This window comes from Hypanus sabinus, chromosome 3 (assembly GCF_030144855.1).
Source record: "Hypanus sabinus isolate sHypSab1 chromosome 3, sHypSab1.hap1, whole genome shotgun sequence".
Lineage (NCBI taxonomy): Eukaryota > Metazoa > Chordata > Chondrichthyes > Myliobatiformes > Dasyatidae > Hypanus > Hypanus sabinus.
In genome coordinates this window covers 31346928-31360492 of record NC_082708.1, presented here as the reverse complement: position 1 = coordinate 31360492, position 13565 = coordinate 31346928, and the positions used below count along the sequence as shown (strand labels likewise).

At 39.7% G+C, this 13565-nt stretch overlaps 1 protein-coding gene and 1 long non-coding RNA gene across 7 annotated transcripts in view; one reads left to right on the top strand and one right to left on the bottom strand.

The window, feature by feature from the left end:
* The window catches only part of vps36 (vacuolar protein sorting 36 homolog), a 70617-nt gene that overhangs the window by 16002 nt on the left and 41050 nt on the right, over positions 1-13565 (bottom strand). The window contains exons 5-6 of the mRNA XM_059964010.1: positions 7321-7410; positions 6180-6266 (exon numbers count right to left, since the gene is read on the bottom strand). Of these exons, the coding sequence (XP_059819993.1) occupies positions 6180-6266; positions 7321-7410 (177 nt within the window). The remainder of the gene's footprint in view (positions 1-6179; positions 6267-7320; positions 7411-13565) is intronic.
* Positions 1-13565, top strand: part of LOC132391163 (uncharacterized) — a 65377-nt gene that overhangs the window by 29824 nt on the left and 21988 nt on the right. For all 6 annotated transcript variants that reach the window (XR_009511104.1, XR_009511102.1, XR_009511106.1 and 3 more), the window contains one exon: positions 7664-7732. This is a non-coding gene — a long non-coding RNA (uncharacterized LOC132391163). The remainder of the gene's footprint in view (positions 1-7663; positions 7733-13565) is intronic.

Below are 13565 nucleotides of genomic sequence, written 5' to 3'. Positions count from 1 at the left end.
ATAGATTATTGATGAACAGGAAAAGAAAATTATTGGGGTTAAGTGGGAATGTAGAACTCAGCTACAATTAATTCAGTCTCAATCTTATTGGGTGGCAGGACAAAATTGAATAGCTAAGTGGATCTTGCTCCTGTTTTCCAACTTATGAATACGAGGGGTGGACACTTTCTGGAGGTCCAAGATCCGTATGCTCCACGACCACTGGTCTAAGTGTGTACATGTTGGAGGGGACTATGTTGAAAAATGTGCTAGGCTTTCTAAAATTGACTCCTTCTACCTTAGGCCACAAACTTATCAATCACCCCTTGTATAATTTGGAATTCTGATTTAAATTATATAATAGCTGGATGGTGGAAAGCAGGTGAAAGAAAGGCAAATTAAAAATGGATACCAAGAGATGCTTCAACTTGTAAGTAACACAGTATTTGAAATTTCAAGCAGAGCAATAAAGCTAAATATATTGGAATCAATTTTAAAAAGCAATTAATTGCAGTAACGGAGGAAACGTCAAGTTGTGAACAGCTTGAACAAAAAGGAACTAGCCATGGCATCATTTTACCATTTTCTAATTGCAGGGAACTATTGTTTTCTAGTAGGACAAATATGGGGAGTTTCAGGGCAAAAACTTTTTTTTTGTAGGGTAGATAGATGGTGATTTTTGAGGCAGATTTGTAAAGCATGTTTTAAAGTTGGGCTCAAGAATGAAAAATAAAGTTATAAATCTTTTTTAAAAAATAAACAATTTAGATTCAAATGGAAATACAAATAATTCCAATAGCATTGCAAAATCACTCCCAGGATGCATTCCTGTTCTACACTTTACACTCATAATAGAAAGCACACTATTTCAAGCGAATTCTCAGTATGCTTCCCTGAAAGGGAGAAATTTAATATTTATAACAATAACATGCACTTTCACATAAAAGCAAGCACCGAATGATTCAGATTCAGCTTTAGTTACCACATGTACATTGAAACATATAGAGAAATGCATCGTACAGTGAAATCTGGTTTGTTATGTGTGAACAGCTTGAAAGAGGAAACAAACAACACCACAGTAGCAACATGAGACTCCATTTAGAAATGAAAAAAACACATCTTTCTCCAGGAAACAGAATTTTTTTAAAAAAATTATGAGTCAAGGAGAATTCTCCCCAAGGTGTTACATTCTCAATTACTGCTGCACGAGTATTTCTTGAAGCAAGGTAAATGCACTTGCAACTTGCATACTGCATGATTCTGCAAAGACAATGAGGTAAATGCCTAGATGATTTGGTTAAGTTGATATCCGAGGGCCATGAAATTAAAAATATATTCCTGCTTTGCTTGCAAACTACTTCTTATGGAGTAAAGACAGAGGATTTTGATGTAACTGGTCCTGGAAAGGAATGTGTTTTTTAACAAAGCAGTGGTCCTTCAGTGATACCCTGAAATGTCAACCTAGATAATAGGACTTTAAGGCTGAAGGCAGGGATTGAACCTTCAAATATTCTACCAACAGCTCCCCTGCCATGAGCTATTTGTAGAAATATGATCACTACAATTTACCTCATTAATATATATATATATATACAGTGTACTCTTTTGTGAACTATCAACATTAAGGAATCCTAAGGGAAGAGTAAACAGAGGATAGTGGTGCCAAGAAACGGTACTCCACAATCTTACCGAAACATGCACTGGTGCAGAAGAACCTATCAGCTGCTACAATGCTGGAGAAATGCAATGGTCTACTAGAAGCTGCTGAACTGCAGGCAATGGTTCTGCACAAAATTGAGTCTGAGTCAGGGCTCAGTTGTTGCAGACTATTGTTCAATAAATCCAGAATTTCTTGTGAATTATAACAATGTACGGGTGCTCCTGCATTGGCGCATGGATCAATAGCTTGTGGCCACAATGAGCTGTCAAAACTGCCATCAGGATGATCTGAGTGTGATACCTGAAGCCCAGTTACTCTTCATGGGACAGCTACAACAGCAAGACCTGAGGGCTTCGCTATACCTTAAAAAAATCATGCAACTCTTGCCATGCAGGCTGGATTGAGCTCAATCCAGTCCAATATACTACTCTAGCAACCTGCATTTAGAAATTCCTTAAGATAATTCTAGGCAGAACAGTGATGCAGCAAAATGAGCCATGTTACCCCCTGACCTCCTGTGGTGTTTGTGTGCACTCTGCACGGTCTCCCTGTGGTGTGTGGGTTCCTCCCACATTCCACGGACCAGCTGGTTCGATAAGGTAATTGGTTGCTGCAAACTACTCTTAGGCAGGATAATCTGGGTAGAGTTGATGGGGATATAGAAGAAAATAAGTTACAGGAAAATAAGTAAAGGGATAGGACTGCTCTGGGAGCTATCTCACAAGAACATGATAAATATAAAAAGCACCACTGGTAATCAAAAGAAAACTAAACATCAATTTAAAGAAAATGAATAGCCTCATGTTTTAGCTAAATATTATACACTTACTGATCGATAATAATATGTAATAATCAATAATAATCGATAATAATCGATAATGATCGATATTAATCTATAAGAACCATATATTTCCAGTTATTTGAAATGAAAAATCATACCTTAACATTTTAACTTCAAGATAATATTTTAAAAACATACACTCAGTGGCCACTTTATTTGCTTGTTAATGCAAATACCTAACTGGCCAATCATGTGGCAGCACCATAAATACACATAGACAATGTCAAGAGATTCGATTGTTGCTAAGACCAAATAACAGAATGGGAAAGAAACGTGACCTAAGTGACTTTGACTTTGACAGATTGTTGGTGCCAGATGGGGTGGTTTGAGTACCTCAGAAACTGCTGATCTCCTGGGATTTTCATGCACAGCAGTCTCTAGAGCTTACAGAGCATGATGCAAAAAACAACAAACATCCAGCAAGCTGCAGTTCTGTGGGTGGAAACACCTTATTGTTGAGAGAGGTCAGAGGGGAATAGCCAGACTGGTTCAAGCTGACAGGAAGGCGACAGTAATTCAAATAACCATGTGCTGTGCAACATGGTGTGCAGAAGAACATCTTTGAACACACAGCACAATGAACCTTGAAGTGGATGGGCTACAGCAGCAGAAGAGCACAACGGGTTCTATTCCTGTACCTAATAAAGTGTGTATACCAACAGTCATAATGTATAAGCTATTTCTTATTCCTTATTAAAAACCTCAACATGCCTCTAAACCGCATTATAGAACATTACAAATTTTTGAAGCAAAAGTAAATATAAATGCCAAGAATTCTTTGGGATGATAAACTGAAAGCCTCGTGGAAAGTTGCAGGACTATTTTTCCTTTAAACGCCCACTAAATAGTCTACTTCGGCTACACCATGACAGAATTGTTCAGAGAGATTCCATGAACAAAGGAGAATAGGCACACACCTAACAGGAACTTCCTCTGATAAACAGCAGGATTCTTATCAGTGACAAACAGGGCCGGCAGGAAACCTTTACTAAAACCTGGGGCGGGGGGGGGGGGGGGGGTCACTAAATATGACACAATACATCCAGTAAAACAAAATAGCTTGTCATAACAAAAGGATTTAAAAAGAAATTCAGCAAACAGATTATTTTTATAATAAAGTGTTGCTTGTTTTATCTTTTGGAGTACATTGTACTTTAACCCCATAAAACATGATAACATTTGTCATCTTATTTTGCTATTGTTTGCATGGTGGGTGGTGGGAATGCTGATGCTTTATGCCAGAATAATTTTGGGAAGGGGAGTGGGGAAAGTTGGTGCTGTTTGTGTGAGGGAAGAGGGAGGGGGGCATCGGGCTTCTTACATCTTTTTTCTGCCAAACAGTCTTTTGGGGTTTTTCTTATTTCGAGGATGACTGTAGAGAGGAAGAATTGTATATTTAATATGTTCTCTGATATTAAATGGAACTATTGAACTATTGTGTCACGTTGCTTCAAAAGAAAGTTAAATCAGAAAAACCAAGAGCAAGTCTGACAGCTCCATTCCATGAGGTGTTGTGGACCATCAACAGTAGTAAAGATGCAAATCTGCCCGATACACTTAGTAGCCACTTTATTAAGTCCAGGAGCAGAACCCAGTGTGGTCTTCTGCTGCTGTACACAAGGTTTGACGTGTTGTGCATTCAGAGATGCCCTTCTGCACTCCATTGTTCTAATGCCTGCTTATTTGAGTTACTGTCACCTTCCTGTCAGTTTGAACCAGTCTGGCCACTCACTTCTGACCGCTCTCATTAACAAGGCGTTTTACCAACAGAACTGACATTCACTGGATGTTTTTTGTTTTGTGCACTATTTTCTATCTAGACTGTTGTGTGTAAAAAAATCCCTAGACATCAACAGATTCCCAGATACTCAAACCACCCCATATGGCATCAACAATTATTCCATGGTCAAAATCACTTATATCACATCACCTTTCTTCCCCATTCTGGTGTTTGATCTGAACAACAACTGAACCTCTTGCCCAAGTTTGCATGTTTTTATACATTGAGTTGCTGCCACATGATTGGCTGATTTGATATTTGCATTAACGAGCAGGCGCACAGGTTTACCCAAGGAAGTGGCCACCAAGTGTATGTAGCTAATGAGTTGGGGGTGACTGCTGTTTATACCAGTGAGGGCATCACTACAGGAATTCCCCAAGGCACAGTCCTCAATTCAGCCCTCTTCAGGTATTTCAATGTCCACCATCAGACGAGCATTAACAGGCAGCGTCACCGCCCTTGACATCTCGGTGGCATTTGACTGAGTGTGGTTTCAAGCAGCCTCAGTAAAACTGGAATCTTTGGGCCTGAAAGGGAAAACACTCTAGTGGCTGGAGTCATACCTCACACAAAGGAAGACGGTTGTTGTTGTTGGAGGAGGTCAGTCACGGCAGGAGTTGCCTAGGACAGTTTCCCGGGCACAGCTATCTTCAGCTAATTCAGCAGTAATTTTCTCTCTATCATAAAGTCAGAAGAGGGGATGATTGATGATGGTAGCACAATGTTCAATTCTGTTGGTAATCCTTCAGCAAATGAAATATCACATAAGAGCATTCAGCAACATTGATTGGCTGATAACTGGCAAGTTGCATTTGTGCAGTTATTGTGCCAGGTAATAGCAAGTCTACCAGGTACTTCTAACAGTGATTGGTAGCACTTTTACTGAGATCCCAACCACCAGCACACTGATTTCCATTGCCCAGAAAGTCAGACGTAGCTCAAAGGCTGGATATCACATGGGAAATGACTCATCTCTTGACACGCTAAATCTTATCAATATCTACATGGCACAAGACAGGAAAGTGATCGAATACTTTCCACTTGCCTCGATGAGTCTGCTTGAGATAATTAAAGACAAAACAGCTCACTTGTTTGGAACTCCATCCACCACCCTGAACATTCATTCCTTCAGTACCAGTGCAGAGTGGCTGCAGTGTGTATCATTTACAAAATGCACTGCAGTTATGAGGCCAAGTTGCTTCAGGAGGACCCCTACCACTAAGGACAATAGTTTTAGGCACATGGATACACCTTGTGTCTTCTCCTCTAAGTCACATACCATCCTGAATTGGAAACATACTGAACATTGAAAAAGGATCAGATGCTTTCCCTGCATTTATGACAAATAAACTCTTCTCGGGCTTCCAGCCAGTACCTGTACCATACCTGTACCCTGCTGGAAGCCCGAGAAGAGTTTATTCGTCGTATTGGAAATTCTTTGCCAGTGGGTCTAAAAACTAGAATTTCCTTCCCCAATAGAATCGTGGAGTCCAAGATTGTGGCTTACTACTATTTTGTTCAGGGCAGTAAAGGATGGGTAATAATTACTGACCATTAAGTTACTAGTCTGTTAATTTACCTCCGGCACCTCCATTATGCTGCGGAGACACTGGAACAAACAGCTACACTAACTGCATTGCCTTCTGGGTTTAAACAGCTAACATCTCACTTTCTTTGAAGTTTCTACGGTAGATTAAAAAGCACAAAGTTTGGAACTTCTACCTTATTTGTACACAAACTAAACATGGAAATATTAAAAAATATTCCCTTCTTAAATACCATTCACCCACTCTGATTCTTCAAGCAATAACCACCACAGAGAGTCCTGCTTTAACACTGCACTCACGCCAGCAATGTACAGGAAATGGTCTCAGTAGAATCAGACGTGTGGCTGGCCTTGAACATTTAGAAGAACTTACTTCAGAGATGTTTTTGTCGGTCTCCTTTCGTTTCTCTTCCAGCTTCCTTTCAATACCCACAATTCCTACAGCTCTCACTCTTCCTGCCTGTAAAAATAGGACATTCTTATTTATTTTACAGGACAAATCTTCTATTCATTGTTTTTGGTCTTTCACAAATGCAAATATTTCCTACTATTTACGATTGTTAAAAACTCTCAGAGGAAATGCAATATAAAGGGAGGCCAGTTATTTTTACTAATCAGCGTTGTTAAACTTAATCCTCTTTCAAGCAAAGGAGCTTTCATGCTTTTCAAGCCCCTACCATGTTGCCCATGCAGTGACAACTGAGGGAAGCACAAAATATAGGTTTTATATTTTCATGTGCAACACACTCAAAATGCTGGAGGAACTCAGCAGGTCAGGCAGCACCTAAGGAGAGAGATAAGTAGTTGACGTTGAGCTCATTAGGGCTCTCTTCAGTCCTCCAGCATTTTGTGTGTGGTACTCACAGTATCCAGCATCTGCATAATCTCTTGTGCTTTGTATTCTCATCACTGGCATTATGTATAGAGAATTCAGAAATTAATCTTAAATTTTTGTCACTACATTATATAGAATGATATCTCTGAACAGACCTTCTAGACAATTGTCTCTGTCTGCTTACTGAAAGAACTATTAAACTTTGAGAAAATCTAATCTAGTGAGATGGGACAAGGAGTCCTTTCCTTCTCTTTCAGTTCTAAGAGCTTGAATTGAAGTTATCTATTTATTAATGAACGTGACTACAAAATTATTAGCTTGGCTGAAAACCGTGGTACAGACATGACACGTTGAAACAATGGTCAACAGTACACAAAAACAATGTACATTATTGATATATGGAGTTTTAAATGTCATCAGACCAAAGTTTTGCTGTACTTACAATTGTCTTTACCCTGATAATAAAATGGAAGTGCATTATCATTCAGCTGAATAAACAAGAAAAAATAACAACTCGATACATTAAAAGTGCAAAGCACAAATGGGAAACGGGTACAAAGCTGTGTAGCAGATTCAAGGCTAGGGTTAGTTGCATATAGGTTCTAAATTGGCTTGAGTATATTTCTGCACTTTTTTTGTCTTAACACAATAAATCACGGAATAGCACAATAGTACATACTTGTGGTTTACTAGCTGACTGCATTGGCTGTGATACAGAAATACGCTCCCATCGCTTCTGAGATAATTCTTCTGTTAGTCGTCTATAAAACTGTAAAAATAATATTAAATATTGATCAAAGCTATACATAATCAACACTTCACAAATGCTGTTAAGATATCATACTGTGACCTGCAGTTTGAACTACTATAACAATTACAAGACCCTTGCTTTTATATATAAAATACCTTAGACACAGTAAATTACAGGTATTTAGAGGTTAATGTCAATCATTTAAGAACTATGCACATGACTTGTTCCCCAGGTTGCTCCTCACCATTTACCACAATTGGTCTTTTGACAGGTGTGTGGATCCCAGCTGATAAAGGACAAAACGGACAAAAATGAGAGAGTGAGAACAAGGCAGAAGAGGGTGAGGCTGTGATTTTGTCCATTTTATGAAGCTACCCATCACTTATCATTAGACTCAACTATAAACAAGGTGGAAACGAGGCTGAAGTGATCTCCATGGTCCACTCTCCTTTCCGATCAGATTCCTTCCACTCCAGCTCTTTACCTTCCCTATCCACCTGGCTTCACCCACCACCTTCTAGTTAACCTCCTTCCCCATGGTCCACTCTTCTCTCTTATCAGACTCCTTCCCCTCCAGCCCTTTACTTTTCCTACCCACCAGGCTTCACCCACCACCTTCTAGCTAACCTCCTTCTCCCTCCCCCAACCCCCCAGCTTCTTATTCTGTTTTCCCCTTTCCTTCCCAGTCCTGAAGATGGGTCTAGCCTGAAACGTCGACTGTTTATTCATTTCCATAGATGCTTCCCGACCTGAATTCCTCCAGTAGTTTACGTATGTTGTTCAAGATAAGATGTCAGACCTTGGGGAGTAAGCATTGATCATATGGACAGAACATAGATATGTACAATACCTCATTAATTCCTCAACCTCTTAAACAATCAGCATTTTTCTTATGAGCTTTTGAAAATCTCAATCCTATACTTCATTGTACATACACTACCAACATGAGATTCACTTCCTAGCAGAAATTCATAGCAGACAAAAAAAACAATAGAATCAATGAAGAACTACAAAGACTGACAAACAACCAATATGCAAAAGACACTGCGCAAATACAAAAAAAAGTAAATAATACTGAGAACCTACGTTTATGGAGTCCTTGAGTCCATTGCACTACATGAAAAACAGGTTTCCCCCGCTATCTGAGAGTAGAGCGTTCCTATGAAACCTTTCGTAAGCTGAAATGGCGTAAAGCAAAGAAGCAATTACACTGGAATTTAGAAGGATGAGAGGGGATCTGATTGAAACATATAAGATTATTAAGGGATTGGACACGCTGGAGGCAGGAAGAATGTTCCCGCTGATGGGTGAATCCAGAGCTAGAGGCCACAGTTTAAGAATAAGGGGTAGGCCATTTAGAACAGAGATGCAGAAAAACTTTTTCACACAGAGAGTGGTGGATATGTGGAATGCTCTGCCCCAGAAGGCAGTGGAGGCCAGGTCTCTGGATGCATTCAAGAGAGAGTTAGATAGAGCTCTTATAGATAGTGGGGTCAAGGGATATGGGGAGAGGGCAGGAATGGGGTACTGATTGTGTATGATCAGCCATGATCACAGTGAATGGTGGTGCTGGCTAGAAGGGCCAAATGGCCTACTGTCTATTGTCTATTAATTTATATGGGAAAAATTTTTGAGCACCCCCAGAACCAAAAAAATAACCTACCAAATCATATCAAATAGCACATAAAACCTAAAATAACACAAACGTATAGTAAAAGCAGGAATGATATGATAAATTCACAGACTACATAAAGTAGAAATAATGTATGTACAGTAAACACAAAGTACACTGCAGATGCTGTGGTCAAATCAACCTGTACAAACAAGCTGGATGAACTCAGCAGGTTGGGCAGAATCCGTTGAAACAAGCAGTCAATGTTTTGGGCCCAGGACAAAGTCCTGACGAAGGGTCTCGGCCCGAAACTTTGACTGCTCGCGTCAATGGATGCTGCCCGACTTGCTGAGTTCATCCAGCTTGTTTGTACATGTATGTACAGTGTAGTTTCACTTATCAGAATCGGGAAGATTTAGCCAAAACTGAATTGTAGGAAAAAAACCAGCACGTACATACATGCGCACACACCGCCCCATGCAAGGCTTCACGGTCATGGTAGTCTTTCTCGGGGTAAGCACAAGTTTAAAGTGGGTGCCTTTTCTCGTAAAAGCAAAAATCCTCTTTGGATTTCTTTCGGTTAGCGAAAACAGATACTAATGTAGGTCTTTCGTAAAAGCAAAGAGACGCAAAGTGAGCTTTCAGAAAGCGGGAGACACCTATACTCTGATTTCCAAATTGTTTTGTTTTCAATTTTAAATAATTATACAAACCTTTTGGCCAGCCGGAGAAAGAGAAAGGAAATAGGCACTGTTTTACTTCTAAAGTTCAGTAGATCCCACAGAACCAAGTCAGAACTTGGTGGCACAAGAGGAACCTAAAAATAGCAGCCATTTAACTCTTCTACCAGAAATGATTTTCGAGGTCCTTAAGTGTTCCATGGCCATCCAAGTATTGTCACCATCAACTACAGTGGTGCTAGAAAGTTTGTGAACCATATAACCATAGAACAATCACAGCACGGAAACAGGCCATCTTGGCCCTCCTAGTCCGTGCCGAACTCTTAATCTCACCTAGTCCCACCTACCCACACTCAGCCCATAACCCTCCACTCCTTTCCTGTTCATATACCTATCCAATTTTACCTTAAATGACACAACTGAACTGGCCTCTACCACTTCTACAGGAAGCTCATTCCACACAGCTATCACTCTCTGAGTAAAGAAATACCCCCTCGTGTTTCCCTTAAACTTCTGCCCCCTAACTCTCAAATCATGTCCTCTCGTTTGAATCCCCCCTACTCTCAATGGAAACAGCCTATTCACGTCAACTCTATCTATCCCTCTCAAAATTTTAAATACCTCGATCAAATCCCCCCTCAACTTTCTATGCTCCAATGAATAGAGACCTAACTTGTTCAACCTTTCCCTGTAACTTAAGTGCTGAAACCCAGCTAACAACCTAGTAAATCGTCTCTGCACTCTCTCTAATTTATTGATATCTTTCCTATAATTCGGTGACCAGAACTGTACACAATATTCCAAATTTGGCCTTACCAATGCCTTGTACAATTTTAACATTACACCCTTTAGAACTTTCTCTATTTCTGCACAAAAATGACTTAAAATGTGATCAGATCTTCATGCGTCCTAAAACCAGATAAAACCTACACACTTAAATAAATAACACAAAAACATTATACTCATTTATCTATTTATTTATTTATTGAGGAAAACGATCTAATATTACACATATTTGTTGGAAAAAGTATGTGAACCTCTAGGATTATCATATCGTTTAAAGGGGAAATAAGAGTCAGGAGTTGCAATTAATGGGATGACAATCAGGTGTGATATAAGAACATAAACCTGGGTCTTCACTATCAAAGTCAGATCTTCATCACAGAGTTATTTGGAAGTGTGCCAAGCTTGATCAAAGGAGATTTCTGAAAAAAGTTGTTGATGCCCACCAGGCTGCAAGAGAATACAAAAGCATTTCTAAAGAGTTTGGGCTCCACCAATTCACAGCCAGGCAGATTGGTGTACACATGGAGAAAACTCAACCAACCAAAATCACTCCAAGAGCAAGGTCACAAAGAACCCCTGGGTAACATCTAAGGTGCTACAGGCCTCTCTTGTATTGGCTAATGTCAGTGTTTATGAGTCTACCATTAGGCAAACATTGAACAACAATGGTCTACATGGCAAGATTGCAAAGAGAAAGCCAATACTCTCCAAGAAAAGCACTGCTGCCCGTTTAAAGTTTGCTGAAGACCACATGGATAAGCCTTAAAGCTATTGGAAGAATATTCTGTGGAGAGATGAGTCCAAAATAGAACTTTTTGGCTTAAATTAGAAGCATTATGTTTGACGAAAAGCAAACACTGCATCCCAACACAAGACTCTCATCCCATTAGTGAATCAGAATCAGAATCAGGTTTATTATCACCGGCATGTGACGTGAGATTTGTTAACATGGTGGTGGGCAGTGTCATGGTTTGGGCCTTTTTAGCTGCCTCAGGACCAGGACTATGAATTCTGAACCGTACCAGCAAATTCTCCAGGAAAATGTCAGGGTATTCGTCCATGAACTGAAGTTCAAGAGAAAGTGGGTGATTGAGCAAGATGAGGACCCTAAACACACAAGTCAGTCTAGCAAAAAATAGTAAAAACAGAAGAAATTTCATGTTTTGGACTGGCCAAGTCAATGTCCTGACTTTAATCCTATAGAAATGTTGTGGAAGGACGTGAAGCAAGCAGTTCTTGCAAGGAAGCTCACCAACATCCCAGAGTTGATTAGTTTTGTAAGGAAGAATGGCCTAAAATTCCTCCAAGCCGATGTGCAGTACTGATTAATGGTTACTGGAAACGTTTGATTGAAGCTATTGCTATACGGGGGAGGGTGGGGGTCGGGCTCACATCAGACACTGAAAGCAAAGGTTCACATCATTTTTCCAACAAATACATGTAATATTGGATCATTTTTCTCAATAAATAAATGAAAAAGTACAATTTTTTTGTTATTTGTTTCAGTGGGTTCATTTTATCTAGTTTTAGGACATGTGAAGATCTGATCACATTTTAGGTCATATTTATGCAGAAATAGAGATAGTTCTAAAGGGTTCACAAACTTTCTAGCACCACTGTATTTCCTTGGGTCTCCATCATGTTCAATTCACCCCCTCTGGCCTTGACAGATCTCCTTCAGACAGGGTGGCAATATTTAAACAATAGATATCAAAATGTTCTGTACCCACATCTGAATCTACAGGCTTAACACTTTGTAATCTTAAATCAGATACAATTTAGTTCTGTGAGGGCAAGATCAGAGGTAAGCTGTGGAACACCATGTCTACTTATTGAAACTTAAAGCACATTAAATATTACTTTTGAACAGTCTGAATAAGATTTTGGACATGTAAAGATCAAGATAATTAGAAATAACCATTTTGTAAGACTTCAATGATTACAAAGCTTCATTTTAACGGGAAATGTTTAGTTAAAATTAAATAGTACTGCTCCTATAATGAACAGCTTGCTTTAACCACAGGAATGAATGTGACTTTGCTTATTAAAATCTATGGTATGAACATATCCCATGGTAGGAACATATCTGTTTAATGTAAGTTAGATAACGTATCTACTCAGCAGACAGAGGTTCCTTGCACCTAAACTGCATTGTTAGATAGCATTTTATTTTGCTCTAACCAGGTTCATTACCACTTTCCCCCGCCCGCCTGATAACAATTAGCAAGTTACTTAAACATGCTGTCTCTGTAATCACTGAAGACAATACAGAGGCAGTGGAATTCATTACTGAAGGAGCAGAATACAAAAGCAGAAGGGGAACGTAAATGGAGACTCAGATAGACACTACCACTTGTCTAGAGACATCAGTGATCTTCAATTATGAAAGGAAACAAAAGCATGAAAGGGCCAATAATTCACTGGACTGTTGTGAGAAGTAATGGAACTATTTACAGGCCCTTCTCTGGAATACAGAATACTAAGACTTTACAATGTTAGGGGGTCTATTAGTGTGGGAATAATCTGCTTCCACATGGGTAAATGCAGTATCTATGCAGAGGAATAAACAATTGATGTTTTTGGCCAAGACTCTTCATCAGGACTACAAAGAAAGGGGGAAAAGGGGAAAGGGGGCCTTATTCAGCCATTTACCTTTTCCATTTATCACTTCCCAATTTCTCACTTCATTCCCACTCCCCCACCTGCCTACCTTCGCACTCACCTGGCTTCACCCATCACCATCGAGCTTCAGCTCCTTTCCCTCCCCCACCTTCTTATTCTGGCTTCCCCCCCACCCCCCGCTCCTTTCCAGTCCTGATGAAGGGTCTCAACCTGAAGCACAGACTATTCCTTTCCGTTGATGCTGCTGAGCTCCTCCAGCATTTTGTGCATGTTACTCAGGATTTCAAGTATCTGCATGAGTAAATACAAGAGCAAGATGGTATCCATACTAGATCATAATTAACTGCTCTAATAATCTTAAGAGAAATATCTTTTCATACGCTGTTGTGAATTTGTATCATGCTACCAAATGGAATGTGCGTGTCGGTGATGTAGTGTTATCTGCACTCTGACTTCGCCTGGCTCCCTGCACG